This window comes from Enhydra lutris, unplaced genomic scaffold, assembly GCF_002288905.1.
Source record: "Enhydra lutris kenyoni isolate GAN:26980312 unplaced genomic scaffold, ASM228890v2 scaffoldscaffold12, whole genome shotgun sequence".
In the NCBI taxonomy this organism is placed as follows: Eukaryota; Metazoa; Chordata; class Mammalia; order Carnivora; family Mustelidae; genus Enhydra; species Enhydra lutris.
Window position 1 is genome coordinate 4,704,790 of NW_019154096.1, and position 17,651 is coordinate 4,722,440.

General features: G+C 45.4%; 1 protein-coding gene across 1 annotated transcript; it reads right to left on the reverse strand.

Moving 5' to 3' along the window:
* Positions 1 to 4,952: 4,952 nt before the first annotated feature.
* On the reverse strand, positions 4,953 to 13,134 carry LOC111144967 (interferon-induced protein with tetratricopeptide repeats 2-like). The gene is made up of 2 exons (XM_022499601.1): positions 13,031 to 13,134; positions 4,953 to 8,104 (listed from the first exon to the last, which is right to left on the reverse strand). Exons 1-2 carry the CDS (start codon positions 13,033 to 13,035, stop codon positions 6,754 to 6,756), a joined length of 1,356 nt encoding a protein of 451 aa, XP_022355309.1. The 5' UTR covers positions 13,036 to 13,134; the 3' UTR covers positions 4,953 to 6,753.
* Between the last annotated feature and the right edge of the window lie 4,517 nt (positions 13,135 to 17,651).

The following is a 17,651-nucleotide window of genomic DNA, read 5'->3' on the forward strand; positions in this document are numbered from 1 at the left end:
TGTTAGTTGCTCTTTTATTTTTTATTTTTTTTTTAAGATTTTATTTATTTATTTGACAGACAGAGATCACAAGTAGGCAGAGAGGCAGGCAGAGAGAGAGGAGGAAGCAGGCTCCCTATGGGGCAGAGAGCCCAATGTGGGACTCGATCCCAAGACCCTGAGATCATGACCTGAGCCGAAGGCAGAGGCTTAACCCACTGAGCCACCCAGGCGCCCTGTTAGTTGCTATTTTAAACCACAGCCTCTTTCTGTGCCCCAGGACAGAGGGATGTGTTCTCTGTTCCTCTTTCCCTCTTTCCCCGCGGCTGCTGACAGCATGGGGGTTGGGGTCGGGGGTTCCCTTCCTTCCAATGTCTCTTGCTCTTCTCTTGTCATTCTCTCTGCCTTTGGTTGTTCAGTAGCTCTTCAGTCAGCCCTCAGTACTTCAGGGGAAATTGTTCGATTGTTAGGTGTAATTTGATATATATATTCTGGTGGAGAAAGTGAGTTCGGGGTCTTCCTGCATTCTTGCGTCTTGGACCTGACTCCCAAGAACTCCTAGAAACTGCATTTTTAATAGAGTCTGCAGGAGATTCTGATACAGGGGTTTCTGGGACCACATGATATGAAAAACTATCCAGAAATATTTGGTAAAAAGTAGTCTCTTGCAATAAATTTTCCTGTGGGAGTCAATTTGCAACGGGAGACCTGGATTAATTTTGCGTATTCAGTTTACAACCTGTGGGATGATCCATGAGTCAAATCACTGAGTCTGAATTTCCTTTCTTTGACCCACACCAAATATGGAACGCTAGGCCCCGGAGTGCAGTTTAGATCTGTGAGGTCTAAGGCAATCCTTTAGTTTTCCCAGCTGTATAATGGAAATAGTAACCCATGTAATATTGTTTAATGGCTGTCTTAGAAATTCATGTATTTATGCTTTAGGCTCTGAAGGAGTGATATTATTCTGAGAGGTTTTTTTTTTTTTTAATTTTTATAAAACTTCTACCCATGATGTATATAATCATAAAAACCTGGGGAGTATAGTTCTCATAGTTGATTTGGTGAAAGAATGGTCAAGTGATAGATAGGAGAAAGGCTTCCTCCATTCTTGAAACTATAGAAAGCAGACAATGATTTTCCCAACAGATGGTTGGGACGGATGATTGTCCCAACAACAGGAGTACCATGAGGTATTGTGAGTCCAGAGATGATATCTAGTGAGAGAAACCTGCAACTTGGATAAGTCTGTAATTCTGATTGGTTCTCTTACTTCATAATTTGTTATCCTGTTGTCATAAAGGGACATACATTTATAAATGGTATAAATTCTTGTGGTACTATAGATGGTATCAATACTACCCTTAGACTGAGGGAAGAGGGGCCCCTGACTTTGTCCTTATGCTTTACAAGGTCCCACATTTCATAGATACCCACAAAAAATGTAAATTTTTAAAAGAAGACACGGCATCTCTGCTGCTCAGAATCTGGTTCTTAATCCATGCAGAGCAGGATTTGCACAACCTCAACATCCAGCCCAGGGGAAATGCATCTCTGTGTCTCACCTTCTTCATTCAGAGAGGAAAGAAGTTGTATTGTGCAAGTTTCTGTGTTGGGAGGGTGCTGATTTGAGAGACACACACCGGGTTTGGAGTGCAGAGAGGAGCTCTGCAACAGAAGTGGTTAGATTAGAGAAAAGGCAAATTTATCTGTCTGCTCAAAGCTTTCCTCTTAGCCCAAATGAAGAATTATTTTCCAGTGCATTAGTACTGGCTGCCTCTCTCCTGGCTTCTCTTCTTGTTCTAATTCCTGGCTCAAGAAGTACTCATGAATCCATACAGTATTCGCAACAGTTGCATATGGTGGTCAAGTAACATTCTGCAAATTAAGAAATGCACAGTCCTCTTTTTTTTTTTTAAAGATTTTATTTATTTATTTGAGAGGGAGAGAGAGAGAGAGAATGAGAGGAGAGATGTCAGCGGGAGAAGCAGACTCCCCGCTGAGCAGGGAGCCCGAAGTGGGACTCGATCCCAGGACTCCAGGATCATGACCTGAGCCGAAGGCAGTCGCTTAACCAACTGAGCCACCCAGGCGCCCCTGCACAGTCCTCTTATATCTGTAAGCACGTAGAGTTAGATTTCTACACTAAGCCAAACTTCCTTCTGCATTTGGACTCTCCTTTGGAGCCAACTTGCCCATGAATGGTTGTTCGGTACCAGTGTTTAAAGATAAAATGATACAGGACTAGATTTTCATACCCATACATACCCAGACAACAGGATACGGGAGTTGTCCAACCTGTCTTTTGAATATAAAGGCAGTAACAGCATTTTAAATGCTAGTAATAAGAAGGGTACAATACAATGAAACCGAACCTAGAGGTTAAAATAGAAGGCAACAGAAGAGCTGGCTTTCTTTATGTTCATTTGGAACAAGAGTCTGTTCATCAGTCGAATCTGCTTTTTGGCTATTATGATTTTTTAATAGTTACATTGAAATATAATCTATATACTGTGCAGTTCACCCACTTAAAGGGTCCAATTCAGTAGCTTTCAGCGTTTCCCAGAGCTGTGCAACCATCACCACAGTAAGTTTTAGAAGATTCCCATCACTCCCAAAACACAATTCCACAGCCCTTTCCTGACACCTGTGATCCTGCCACTCACCCCAGCCCCAGGCGACCCCTGTCTACTGTCTCTCTCTGTATTTGCCTTCTCTGAACTTTTCATATCCATAGACCTTTTGTGGTTGGCTCTTTCATTTAGCATAATGTTTTCAAGGTTCTTCTATCTTGTAACGTGTATCAGTGCTACATTTCTTTGGAATAAATGCAGTAAGTACTACACTTATTTGTACTGCTCAGTAATATTCCACTGGGAGAATATCCCTTACTTAATAAGTCAACTCATCGGTCGATGAATCTGCTTTTTGGCTATTATGAATAATGCTGCTATGAACACTCATGTACAAGTTGATGGGAACGTGTTTTCCTTTCTCTTGGGTATATTCCTGGGAGTGGAATCGCTGGGCTGTACGGTAACACCACGTTTAACATTCCAGGAGCTGCCAAACTGTTGTCAGAGTCGCTGAACTGTATTACATGAAGGATTTTAGTTTCCCTCTTGCAGTCTCCCAGGAAGGTACAGATCCCAGCAAGAAGCAGTTGCACTGTAAACCACAGGAAAATAGCTTAATTATTAGTCAAACCACATGACTCCCTTCCCAAAACTAGGTGATGGGGGAAATGGTGGAGGAAAGCGGGGGGATCCAGGAACACGTGGTCTCTGGGTAGAACCCACATTGCCCAGGTTGGCCTCTGAGGTTGATGGTGTACGTGTTACGCTGGGCACAGATTGTGAAAGTCACTTGGCAGGAAGTAGGAAGAAAGATAAACAGTGACCGTGACTCGAGGTCTGCTGCCCCTGGGGACTGTCTCTGAGCTCAGTGGTAAAAGGGTCTACGGGCAGGAGCTGAGAAACATCTCACGGAGGACTCCGAGGTTGGCAAATCAGTACTCAGTGCCACTTGGCACCCAGCCAGATGCGAGAAATTCTCCTCACTCTCTCACGAGCACTAACATATTTGAGACCGTCTTTGCCAGGACATCAGGACTCTCAAGGTGGCAATCAGATGTAGAGAGTGATGAGACATTTTGAAGCAGTTTTGTGGGCGGAGGACCTTAGCGCACAGGGGTGCCAAGCCTGCATGTAACAGATGTGATCGGGTCATTCTGACCGACTTGTTCATCAACACCCGGGACACGCCTACCAGGGGCTTGTTTTTTCCTGGGTGGGTATCTGAGGGGAGTCAAATGTCGTGCACTGAGAAATGGCCAAGAGACTGAGAACCCAGGAATGACGGGTCATCCCAGTTAATGTGGATCTATTCATTGTTCCTGGATAGTAAGATTTCAGGAGACTTGGGCTATAAACACAATTTTGTTTATTATTTTCTAATCATTTTTGTGGGCTTTAAGTCCTCAAATAAAAACTGAGTGTACTATGTCGTCTGTCTCCTCCCTATTCTTTCCACCTTTTTCCTTTCAGGAACCTCTTCTAGCAAGGGTTTTGCTGCATGGGCAAGATTGTGTACAGCTGGGTGGACTTCTTCAGCTCTCTACAGGGGCCGGGTGGTCCTCTCTCAAGGTCAGCGTACCTGCCTCTCTTACCTTCCACTCAGAATACCCCCGATTTTCCTCCCCAGGCACCAGAGCCCAGAATAAGGAAGCTAAATCTTTCCCTAAGACATACGCTTGTCCCATTCGGTCCAATGGGATGAGTTTACCTTTGCAGGTGGTGTGAATCGTATTTTCCATAGACAATTCTCAGAAAGTGAGAGAGACTTCAGGGCTATTTGTCTCTTTCTATTTTCTGACTAATAGGAAAAAACTCTCCAACATGCATTTGAATTGCCTCCAGAATGAGGCAGATAACAGAATGGGCGACAATGCCTCATTCTCACAATGGAGGTCAGGATGCAGATGGAAACACATGGTGTTAATAAGGCCTAACAGAGAGAAGAGAAGCAGTCCGCCCATTCTCAGTGTGGGGGCGGGGGTTCGTGTACGTGAGGGTGCACGGTCCTAGGTGTCAGGGCGTAAGCTAGAGTCCTGGATTCCTAAGGCTTAAGGGGAAAAAGTCTGTTCCATTCAGTGGTTATAATGCTAGACCGGTCTGGGTTATATGGAGGCAGTTTGCAACCAATATAATGTTTCATTAATTAGTAGCTGGGTCCACAAGACTCACGGTGCAGCGGAATTTCAAACACAAAAACAAAACCAAGAACACTCTTTTTTTTTTTTTAAAAATATTTAATTTATTTATTTGATAGAGAGAGATCACAAGTAGGCAGAGAGGCAGGCAGAGAGAGGGGGAAGAAGCAGGCTCCCTGCTGAGCAGAGAGCCCCATGCGGGGCTCGATTCCAGGACCCTGAGATCATGACCTGAGCCGAAGGCAGAGGCTTTAACCCACTGAGCCACCCAGGCGCCCCCAAGAACACTCTTTTATGTTCCATCCCTCCAAGTTATTTATTCATTAAATCTGTGGCTTTTTCCAGGAATCCATACTATGCATCAATTTATTGAAATACATTTCACATACAATACTGCAAATTTAATGTTGATTTGATACATTTATATATTATGATTGTAGCAACAGTTATTGTAGCAATAGTTACCACCTCTCTCATGTCATGTAATTATCATTTCTTTTCTTTGGTGTGAATAATCAAGATCAAGCCTCTTAGCAGGTTTGATGATTAGAATACAATATTGTTGTCTATATTCATGATACTATACCTTAGATCTCCAGGATTTATTTACTAGTTGTGAGTTTGTACCTTTAAACAACATCTCTCCCACTTCCCTAACCCACATCTCCTGGTAACCACTATTTAATTTTAAATTAATCTGAACAGGCAAATATTTTGCAACCCAGAGGATGACTGAGGGTTTGTTTCATGCTGGGTCACCTGACTCTGGTTTGGTTCGCACTGATCCTGATCTCATGGACTATTCAGTATTTACCTAGAAAACCCCAATCACTCCAAGCAAACCATGAATTTTGTGGTTTCCTTGAAGATTTTCAGGGTGAAAAGAAGTTTTATATCACCTAATTTACAGCAGTATAATTGGGGAAAAAAATTCTCTATTAGTGATGTCATTTCGCAAGACCTTTTGCTAGGTCCTTGGTGTCCAAATGAGCCTTCTGTTCTGCTGTTTTTCTCTTACTGTGGGCCTGTGCTCATCCAAGCCTTTTTGAATAAAGCAAGTCTTCGTCATACAAGGAAATTTTCCTAAAAGTGGCCAAGAAAATGAGATTTTTTTTCTCCATGGATTTATAGTCTGCAAGGACAAACCAGCATTTTTTCTCTCTCTCTTTTGTCTGCTCAATCCCTGTCCCTACTGGCGTGACATTTATTTTTTTTTACACACGTTTTAAAGTTTTTATTTATTCTTTTTATTCTTGACATGCTGTAATCTGGGGAGGCTAGAATGGATGTGAAATCTTCCCACGTGCCTCCTGAAACCCTTGTACCCTGACGGCCTGGCCCCACTGCTCGTCTTGGTTGTGCTCTCTCCAAATTCAACCTGTTCTCTGCTCTCTTGTTTTCAAACTATGTTCCCACCTCAGTTAATGGGGCAATTTAACTCAGGATGTATAGACAGTCTAGACTGAGGACTATCTGGGAGGAAGCAGAAGTGAGGGAGAGAAGATACCCAGCCCTATGGAGGCTTTGGTCCCCCCGCCTTTGAATGGACACATTAGTGTCTCTGCAGGGCCAAACTGCACAAGATCTAAAATGATTCCAAGGGTGGAAAAACATTGCAAAAACAGACCACACTGTTTCAGATGTGAGGGATCTGGCTGCTTTATCTAAACCCAGAGACAAATCCAAGACATCACCACAGGGAGGATGACTAAGGGAATATCACAATGCAAACTACTCCCAAGAGGTCAGTTGGGAAGTAGCCCCCTAACCAAGCCCTGCGACCCTCTCCTCCCTCCCCTCTCCAATCTAATCCCTGTCCCAGAACTCCCTGGGCAATTCATGTGTGATACCCAGCAGGTATCCTCCCCAAACCCGGTGCAGACCCATGACCAGCAGCTCAGTCCACGCCTATGCTGCTGTAAAGTTGTCCCATATCATGAATACCCACTTGGTGGAAGGGTTTCTGCTCCCTTCCCTGTATCGTCCCGCCAGCACTATATATTGATTCCTTATTCCTCAGTGAAAGATACTGAATGGAGGAAGTTTCCAGAGTCCAAACACCTCTAGGAGTTTTCCTCTGCTGGCCGCATGTCTCCATTCAGCTCCTGAAGAAATGCCAAGAGGTGCAAAGCCACGGAATCAGTTCCGTTTTTAGAAAGCCTGGTACAGGCAATTTTCTGCAGCTTATTTTTCATCTTTTCTTTCTCCTTTGATTCCTGGTTGATTTTCATGCCCTGTATGAAATAGTGGATGGCCTTGTCTTCGCACTTCAGCTGGTACAGCTGGAAGTTGCCGTAGCGCAGGTGGAGCACTTGTCTGGCTCCTGGAGAAAGCTCTTTGCTGAATTCTTTCTGGAAGTAATGCTCCGCGGCATCATACTTACCTGCCTGCGCGTAGAGACAGGCCAGGTAGGAGCAGACACAGGGGAGCTCTGCACTGGCCTCATCCACTCTTTTTAAATGATACACAGCTTGTTCTATGGTTTCCTGTAACTTCGCCCTTTGGCCGCTCATCTCATTCCTTCCTGGGTCCTGGAGCATCTCGAGGACTTTGGTCCTGTAGAGGCAGCCAATTCGCCAGTGCAGGATGGTGCTGTCCGGAGAACTTTCCAGGGCCTTTCTCAGCAGCTCTGCAGCTTGGTCCAGGGCCCCTTTCCTCCGATACAGCTTTGCTGCTTGGCAGAGCACATCTGTCGCCCCCGGGGCTCCCTTCAGCGCCTCCTCCACGAGCCTGTCTGCTTCCTCTTCCTCCTTCATCTTCTGAAGCTTCAGCGCCAAGAGGACTTTCGCGTACTGGTTGTCAGGATTCAGCCGGATGGCCCGCCGCAGAGGGTCCACGGGATTCTGAGGCTGTGGCCAGGCGTCCAGACGGTAGCTGGCGATGGCCAGTCCCAAGGCAAAATCCGGGTTCTTGGGCTCCTTTTCCAGAGCCTTCTTAAAGCACACCTTGGCCCTCTCGTTGTGCCTCCCTCCACACTGTAGCCGGGCCCACCCCTCCTCAAAGTCCAGCTCTGGGCTTTCCATTCTGTAGGGGCTGCGAGCCTCCGCGCAGACTCGTCTCACCTTGTCCACATACATCTGCGCGTCTGCGTGTCTGCCCAGGTGGTAGGAGACCCAGGCGAAGTTGCCCCAGGTGACCAGACTTCGGGTGTCCGCTTGCTCCGGGTGTTCCCGCCGGATCAGCTCCTCCGCCCGCCGCAGGCACTCCAGCGCCGCCTCTCCGTGGCCTCTGCGGTGCTCAATGTAGGCCTGGATGTTGAACACCGTCGCTCTGAACTCGTTGTTCTGAAACTCCGTGGTGTTACACACCTTGTCTTCAAACTCATCCAGCGACTCTCCTCCCTCCACCAAGTTCCAGTTGAAATGGCATTTCAGCTGCGGTAAGCAGCTCTCCAGGGCGGTCATGGTGCTCTCGCTGGAGGGCAAAACAGAAAGATGCAGGCTGTCAGACAGGGCATGGGTTCTCCCGGGGAGCAGAGCAAGTGCAATTCTCTTCCTACTCCTTCTCCTCCTCGACGGTGTTCACTCCAACCAGAAGAGAACAGTATTTCCTTTTCATTTCTTTCTATATTTTGGCATCTGCATTAAGTGCACAGGGACACAGGGGTTGGGTGATGGTGGGGGGCAGAAGGATTAGAGAAAGGGTTGGGGTGGGATTTGGAGGCCCGGGAGCTAGGTTTCCCTGAACAGGGCGGTTTGTGAGGGTCGGGCTGGCTCTTTGCTGTCTGCCGTGAGGGCCTATGCAGGTGCAGCACATCTTGCGGGACAGATTTCAGTGGAGGATTGACTTTGTGTCGCTTTGGTTTTCTGTTTTAAAGATTCTATGAGAAAAAGACATAGAGACAGCATGGGCAGGGGAGGGGCAGAGGGAGAGAGAGGGAGAAGCAGACTCCCTGCTGAGTGCAGAACCCAAGGACTTGGGGCTGGGGCTCCATCCCAGGACCTGGAGATCATGACCTGAGCCACAGTCAGACGCTGAACTGACTGAGCCACCTAGGCACCCCTGAGTTGACACAGTTTTTAAGAAGAAAGCCTATTTGATTGCTTTATGTTCCTGTTCTTCATCTTACCCAGCATTTGCTTTCCTGGTTTGAAAATTTTAGCTTTAGAATTGTCTATTCTGTTCCTGTCTTGCCAGCTTGATTTTAATCTCATTATCCCTCTGAAATTCAACCACATTTGTCTCCTGTATATTCAGTTTCTTAGTTCCCCTTAATCTGTCCTTTTGTCCTTATTACTTTACATTTCTTGTCTTATTATTTGAGCTTTTCATATATCCTTAATTGACTTTCTGTGGTTATCCAAACTTTTTTTTTTTAATATTTTTTATTTATTTATTTGACAGAGAGAGATCACAAGTAGACAGAGAGGCAGGCAGAGAGAGAGAGAGAGAGGGAAGCAGGCTCCCTGCCGAGCAGAGAGCCCGACGAGGGACTCGATCCCAGGACCCTGAGATCACGACCCGAGCCGAAGGCAGCGGCTTAACCCACTGAGCCACCCAGGCACCCTCAAACTTTTTTTTTTAAATCCAATTGGTTTTGTCTTGTCTTTTTATTAATTTGGCATTCTCTGTTCTCCTTTTTTTTTTTTTAAAGATTTATTTATTAGACAGAGATCACAAGTAGGCAGAGAGGCAGGCAGAGAGAGAGGAGGAAGCAGGCTCCCTGATGAGCAGAGAGCCCAATGCGGGGCTTGATCCCAAGACCCTGAGATGGTGACCTGAGCCGAAGGCAGAGGCTTAACCCACGGAGCCACCCAGGTGCTCCTCTCTGTTCTCCTTTTATCTGAACTTTTCCATTTTGATCTTTTAAATCATATTTCAACAATTCTAAATGCTTACTTATATCCTCTGCTTTTATATTATTCTACTGCTTAAGTTTATTATCATCATATATGTTAGCAATGTTTTAAACTTTTTATTTTGGAATAAAATATAATCTTTTTTTCCTCCTCTCCACCCCACCGCTATTTCTTAGACTGGTGATTTCTGTTTTTAACATTTCTCATTGTGCTGGTCTATTAAAACTTCTGCATTTTGTTGCTATAATTATCTTTTGAAATTTTATTTTTCCTCTCCTGTGGTTTGCTTTCACACAGGATGTTGGAATTGAAGCTATAGGAGGAGGCTCACACTAGCTTCTTTTCTTATGGGAAATGCTCTTTTTCCCTTAAGGTACTCTTCTGGGAAGATTTCCCATTCCCTTCAACGTTGGTTCTTAAAAATCAAATCAAATCAAATAACAAATAAGGAAAACTCACCACACAGAAACCTTATTTTGAATAACTTTAGAGATGAGAAGGTTAAAAATCATTAACTGCCCCAGATAATTTCTCTGCATTGCTTACATATTGGAGTCCCTGAAGTGCTGTTTTTCTCACTTCAAAACATTTTTTCATGGTGTATATTAATTAGCCCTTTTATCAGGAGCTGATATTCTAACTATTATGGATTCTGACATAGACAAGCAGTAGATATATGGAAAGTTATGTAATGTGGCAAAGACCATGTTTGAAATGCTTGTCCAAGTGAAAGATTATATTCCCCCACTTTCTTCCTGCCCCTTAGCTTTCACTTTTTAGGAACCCCCCCCCGCCCCCAATTTGATGATTAGATCAGAGCTGGGCACCTAAACTCAAGTGGAAGCTGGGTACGGGGGAAGGGGGTGGGGAGTCAGGTGTCTGGACTTAGGAGGAGCACCGTGCGTGTTGGAGGGCTCTTAGTGGCCGTGGTCTGCAGTGTGGCCAGCAGAGAGTGTGACCCAGATGCACACGGAGCAGACACAGAGTCTGGGTCCCTGATGCTCTCCATTGTCCTGTTCTGGCCTGCCTGGTGTTGCTCTAGTCCTGTGTGTGGGTCCCGTGAGCCATTCTGGGAACCTTAAATCATTTCCTCTTCATTTCTAGTACTTGAATTGGATGGAAACTTAACCCCAAGTAGAATAAACAGAAGAGAGGAAGGAAAATGAGTAGGAGTTTTTGCCGGGGGAAGGACCCTCTGTCTATTCAAAGTCCCAGACAGGTCTCAGTGAGGAGCCTGGTTGTCTGAGCCTCTTGATGCAATATGGGGGGTGGGATGGGGGTGGCTGTGTGTGTGTGTGTGTGTGTGTGCGCACGCCCAGGAGAGTGCCTGGAGTGCTATCTGGCATTGTAATGACAGCAGCCTCCCCTTGGAAAGTTTGTGTCCAAACGGATCTATTTTCCTTCTCAGTAAGGTTGCATAAGCTTAGCAATTAGCTTTTTAGCAACTTTCTCATTTAATGTTTTATAAAGATTTATTGATTTATTTGAGAGAGTGTGCAAGCGGGGGGAGTGGTAGAGGGTGAGGGAGAGAGTGAATCTCAAGCAGACTCCATGTAGCGTGTGGAGCCCAACATGGGTCTCGATCTCATAACCCTGAGATCATGACCTGAGCCAAAATCAAGAGTCGGACACTTAACTGACTGAGCTGCCCAGGCTCCCTGCAACGTCCTCATTTTATAAAAGAAGCAGAGAGAATGAGTCCAGTTAAAATTATCTCCAGCATATAAAGCACATAGACAGTTGTGTATTTGTAGGAGAGAGGCATTTACTAGACACACTTAGGTAGAATCCCTCTGAGCAGCCATTCGAAAGCATCCAATTTCACTGTGTGATTACGGGTTTTTGTTTCCACTAGTAATTCAGAAGCTGGTTCCAGACACTTGCTTCCTGGACTCAGACTTCTGAGACCTATGCACCTGATGACTCTAGAAGTTCCAACTGTTTACACACAGCAATGTGTTGCCCTGCTTCTTGTTCGCAGAAAAGCCACAGTGACACCATTCCCCAGGCTCAGAGCTAATGCTGCTGCCAGTGTCTTCGGGCATTACTGGCATCACTGAGGAGCCTGTTAGAAATGCACATCCTTGGGCCTCAATTAAGGATTACCAAATCAGAATCTGCAATGGGGGGGGGGGTTGTCTTTAGCAAGCCCTCCAGGTAGATCTTATGCATGCTCAGATTTGAGAATGACTGTCTTAGAGCACAGGGCCAATGCCTGGTGACAGTGCCTATAGCTAAGGGATCAAAGAAAATTAGAGAAGAGTTGGGTGGGTCTGTGTTATTAAGGGAGAGATTCTAAGACTAAAGTTCCAAGGAATAGGAACAAGGTTTCTAAATATTCTGAGTCACCCTAGAAATAGATATCTGGAAATATATCAGATCTTTTTCTTATCAGGCAGACATGGAGAGTAGCAGAAAATGTATCGCTTCAAGAAGAGATATCAGGAAGCTTATAGAAGGAGGGCAATGTGTCCTCTAGGAAGTGAGAGCTAGGGCTGGTGTCCCCACTTGTTGGAGCTTCCAGGACTGAGGCTGAGGTGTCTAGCCTGGCCACACCCTCACACTGGAGAAAACAAAATTTCCCTTCCTACCCTGCCTCCTCCCGGGGCAATCTTATGTTTCTGGGGTGTAAGAGCATTTTAGAGTTGGGGGCTGTTTTCTCCAAGCACCCCACCTCCAATTCATACTTCAGAGAGAAGGACTCTAGCCAATCAGTAGCATTTTGGGATAAAATATATTTCTGTTGAAAGAATGGATAAAATATATTTCTGTTGAAAAAAAGGGATACATTTTACCAGCCCTGATGCAAATATGAGATGAATGAACATATTTAAAGTAAAATCCACCTTAGCATGAGCTGGGGTTGCTACCTGGAGTACATTTTAACCCTATCTGCTAAAAACAGAGCCTTTGTTAAATAAGAATCTTATTAAAAGCCCCTTGCTTCATCCTTTCAAATAAGAAACAAAAGGGACAGTCTACAGGAGCCACCCCCTGCCCCAGATCCAATTTTATTTTATTTTATTTTTTTTTAAAGATTTTATTTATTTATTTGACGAGAGAGATCACAAGTAGACAGAGAGGCAGGCAGAGAGAGAGAGAGAGAGAGGGAAGCAGGCTCCCTGCTGAGCAGAGAGCCCGATGCGGGACTCGATCCCAGGACCCTGAGATCATGACCTGAGCCGAAGGCAGCGGCTTAACCCACTGAGCCACCCAGGCGCCCCTCCAGATCCAATTTTAAATGAAGCACCTGCCGGTAAACATCTCTCCCTCTGCCATTCTTCCTCCCTCCCTCCCTCCTCTGGACACGAGAGATGCCCTGAGGAAGCTGGACAGTGTGTGGGAGAACATCACAGAAATAAACAAGCCGGCAATGGGAAGACAAAGCCACGACCTACAGAGCAGTCACGGCAAGGCTACAAACAGACACTAAAGCAAAACAAGTCAGGAACTTGTGTTTTCAGAGCACGGCCGTGTGGGATTTGCATTCCACAGCAAGAGTGATTGGACATTTTCAACACGATCAGGGCAGAATATTTACCTCATGTTTGCGGAGCGCTTCTCAGCAGTTCTGGAAGGCTGTAGCTCAGGCTGCTGTGCTCTTCAGAGATCTTCCTGCTCTGTCTTCCAGAGATGCTAGGGAGACGTATATATGGGGGCATTTCTTGGTTCCTTTGCTGTGTTTTCCTAAGGTTTGCTTTAGGAAAAAGAAACTGAAACTGGAAAGTACAACCAGCAGTGCTCTAATAAGAAATGAATCTTGAGTAAGAGCCGCGCCTGTAGCACCCCCATCCCCCACCCTGTGGTGAGTCAGAACTTCCTCTTTGTGACCACAGTGACAGCCTAGATCAGCTGACATGAAGCCCAGCTTGGAGAGGGGCACAGGTACCAAGCACCAAGTACCCTGCCTCTTGAGACCACAATGTTAACCCCTCCTCGTTATGCCTGCCCTTATCACCAGCATGGTCCGCAGGCCCCAGTGAGGGATGCTCTTTTTTTTTTTTTTAAGATTTTATTTATTTATTTATTTAACAGAGAGAGAGAGAGAGAGAGAGAGAGAGAGGGAACATAAGCAGGGGGAGTGGGAGAAGGAGAAGTGGGCCTCCCGCTGAGCTGGGAGCCCTGTGTGGGACTCAATCCCAGGACCCTGGGACCATGACTCAAGGCGAAGGCTGACGCTTAACAACTGAGCCACCAAGGCACCCCCGCCAAACAGCTCCTAACACCTGTACACATTCTGGGCCTCCCCGAGCGCCGCAACATTTAAAGTCCCTTGGCTCACCCTGGTGTCCCGCACTCCCACATCACAATTTGCAACCACGGCGGTTTGCTGTGATGGAGAAAATGTACTTTCTTTGCTTTTTCCTTATTCATACCCCTGATCTCAGAGGGGTGACAGTGTGTGTGGACCCAAGAGGAAAAGAGATAACAGCACTAGGAATCTTTGGTGTCTGGAAATTACACAGAGCATGAGTGAAGCCTGTTCTCCAGGACCACTGAGTACAGCTGAGGCATGTTAGTTCAGTCTTGGAGAGAGCCTTCTGGATGTCTGTTTGTGTCTGTGAGCGGCAGGGTGGAAGGAGGAGCTATGCTTCTTGACAATTCTCTACCCTTTGATTGGGACACAGAGTCGAGCCTATCCCTATTGGAAACGCTTACTTTTGGATGTCATTCAGGAGTTACAAGTTCTAGTATATATTTATAGAAATGGATGTTAGGGGCGCCTAGGTGGCTCGGTCAGTTAAGCATCTGCATTCAGCTTGGGTCACGACCTCAGGGTCCTGGGATGGAGCCCTGTATTGGGCTCCCCATTCAGTGGGGGAATCTGCTTGTCCCTCTACCCCTTCCCTTGCTCATGCTCTCTCTCTCTCTCTCTCTCTCTCAAATAAAAAAAATAAAGTCTTCAAAAAATGTATGTTAGTTGTACAAGAAATGCTGCAAAAGGAAACTAGGAACACGGTGGGATTTTTTGGTGTCGTATGTTTTGAATTTGCATTCAAGAAAACAACCGGATAGAAATGTTTAAATCTCATTATAAAGGTACCAGGTGGGGAGAAGCACAGGGAAAGCATGTGCTAGCTGTGTTCTGAAATGCCTGGAGGGACTGTGGTACTCTTCAGAAATCCATATGGCCAGTGCCTGAGTGTAATGCATTCACGAGAGGAATGCCCCAGCTGATCTGGCAGCTGGTTCGTGTTAGAAGATGCAGTGGGAATGCAGAATAGAAACTGAAAAGGAAAACCAGCTCTTTTCCGGTTATATGTCAATGATGAGAAAAGTGAAACTGACTCAGCGAGTGTTCTGATTACTCAGGCTGTTACAACTATGTATGTGTCTACTGAGTGGTTACATCAAATACGAAGTGGTATAATGCACTAGGCCCATGCTGCCATCAACCCCAAGAAATTTCAGGTCCACCTGGGGACCTGCCACAAATGCAAATTGTCAGGCTCCATCCTCCATCAATGCATCAGCAATTCTAGGAGTGGGGCCAAGGAATCTCTGTGTTAGGAAACTTCTCAAACAATCCTAATACATGTTATCAAGTCTGAGAACCACACAATATTTTGACTGTAAGTAAAAATTTTAATTCCATAAAACAAAACCCTATAGGTTTTTCTTGAGATTTATGGGGAGAAAATGGCCCTCTCTTTTGTTCTCTGTCTCTGTAGAGAATGTCTGACGTAAGCTTTGTCTGCCTAGAAGGGTTGGTGGCTAGTTCACTACTATTCACACTGGCTAGAGGACTCTTCATACCCTAAACATCCATAATGTGCCCTTCTTGCTAAACACAGAACGTACTCAGGACTTTCCCAATAGAGTCCACCCAGAATCAAGGCAACCATCTTTCCCAGCGATGCTCAGGGAACTCTCAGAGATCCCCGGTTCCCCTCTATGGACAGGGTGTGACTTCCTGTGGTCTGGTGAGAAAAATCTTAAAAGACTAGATAAGATTAGATAACTCCTACAGGCCCGATGGGGCACGAGAACCAAAGGAAACATCCCAATTGAAGAAAGGAAACATGGAGGAAGTTCAAAGATCACAAGTCAGTAGAAATGACCAGCCTCTGCTGGATAGGCATTTGGGAGACCAAGATTCTGCTCTCTGATGAGAACCTTGTCATCATTCTCCATATCCCTGTCCCCACCCCCTGGGAGGCTCTTTCTGACATTAATTCTTGTATTCCCACATCTCTGCCACGAGCTGGGGTTTGTGTTCACCTTCTGGGCCCCAGAGACTCCTGTGCTCACACAGAACCTTTGGTGATAATACCCTTCGATGGAGAGGTTATTCAATGAAGCAATGCCTCTGAAGACTGCCTCAAATATTTGTCAGTGTCTGATTCTGAGAATAAAGAGTTTTAAAAGTTGATGATCATGGAAGCATTGGTAAGTAAAAGAGAGATGAAAAAGGCCACATAAAGATACAAGGGACAGCAGAGGAAATGTGTGGAAGTGCATCTCTGCATGTGTACAGACTTCTGGTTCACTTTGAATTAGCAACAGGAGCTTTTCCACCTCTCTTCCCAACTCTTCCACCAGCTCTCTGGAAGAAAGCCATGGCTACTTCAGTTTCCGACCAGACTTTGCCCGTTCCTTGGGGCTCCTCTTGCACTCAGTAAAGGGCTACAGTCAGGGAGCCCCCATAACAGGCAAGGCCAAGAAATACTGGCTAAGATCACCCCTCAATGTCAGGGCAGGGAAGTATCACTGTGAACTTTGTGGAGTTTATGATCTGAGGGCAAGGTTAAACTTTCATCCATCTAATGACCGGGGGGCGGGGTGGCGGGGAGCCCTGCAACCTGGAAGCACATAGGATGATGAAGCTCTTCCCTCTTCATCGGGAAATGAGACAACTATAGGGTGTGTGCCGTCAGCAGAAGCACAATATTGGAGCATGAATTTAAAGAGTTGTGCCCTTCGTCTTGGTGCATTCTCATTCATCAAATTCCTTGATGCCTTTGGGAGCTCAAGAGAAGTTTGTTGCACAAAAAGTAAATTCCTGAACACGGATGGTGGGACAGGTGAAGAGAGGTCAGAGCAAAGGTCTAGGACATGGTTACACTTTCAAGGATCAGTTGCGGTGGACACCATTATGGACTGGCGAAGAGAGTAGAGGACACACTGTATATGTTAGGGGTGGGGTGAGTGGTGAGTAGTGGCATGTAAGATGAAGGCATGAAGAAAGACCTGGAATCTGGAGACTTGTTGATTAGGTGCAGAGATCTTCAAATGTTTATTAGTGTGGGTTGGACCCAGCAAGAACCAGTTGCAGAATGGACACCAGTGGGGTGGGAACGGCACTCTTGCTTCACCGTCTTTTGTTTTGAATTAGGTAAGTCTTCCTTCCATATAGACTCCCAGCCAACCCATTTCTTCTCTGGAGACTACCCTAGAAGAGCTACGTCCTTTTCACAAATATTCTGCAAATAACGTGATAGGCTTTTTTTCCTCCTCCTACCCTTCCTTCCTTCCTTTGAACAATGTTAGCATGTCGTATACACTCTTCTGCACTTAAAAAAATTTTAAAAATATATCTCAGAGAAGTATTCTATATTTTTATAGTTAGAACGACCTTTTTTTTTTTTTACATTAGCTGCATGCTGTTCTCAGCATGAAATATGAAAATTGAGTTAATGAGTCCCCTAGTGATGGACATTTGAGTTGTTGTCAGTCCTTTGTTATTATAAGCAAAACTTCATGAGTATCTTTATACATGTCTTTGCATGCATATGCAAATACAGGATAGATTAATGAGTGGAATTGCTGGGCAAAGACTCACGAATGTTCACCTGCCATCAACAAATGCCCTCCATCTACAGGATTTATAATCTCAACGGCAGTGTGTGATGGAGCCTATTCACCCACATCCTTGTTTAGGACCTTTTTCCGAAAGGTGTTTCTTTGGTTGACCTGAGATGACCTCTCTTAATAGTGTTGGTTTGCTTTCTTTTAATAAGAGCAACATTGAGAATCATTTCCCTTTTTAAAGCCATTTTGATTTCCTGACCTTTGCCCATTTGTCCAGAGGAACTGTTTCAGCATTAAGGAAGTTAATCCGTTACCTGGTCATGTACTGAAACAGTATTTTTAAGTCTGTCATTGATCTTTTGACTTTCCAGAGGGCCCTCTTCTATGAAATGTGTTTCATAGTGTGGTTG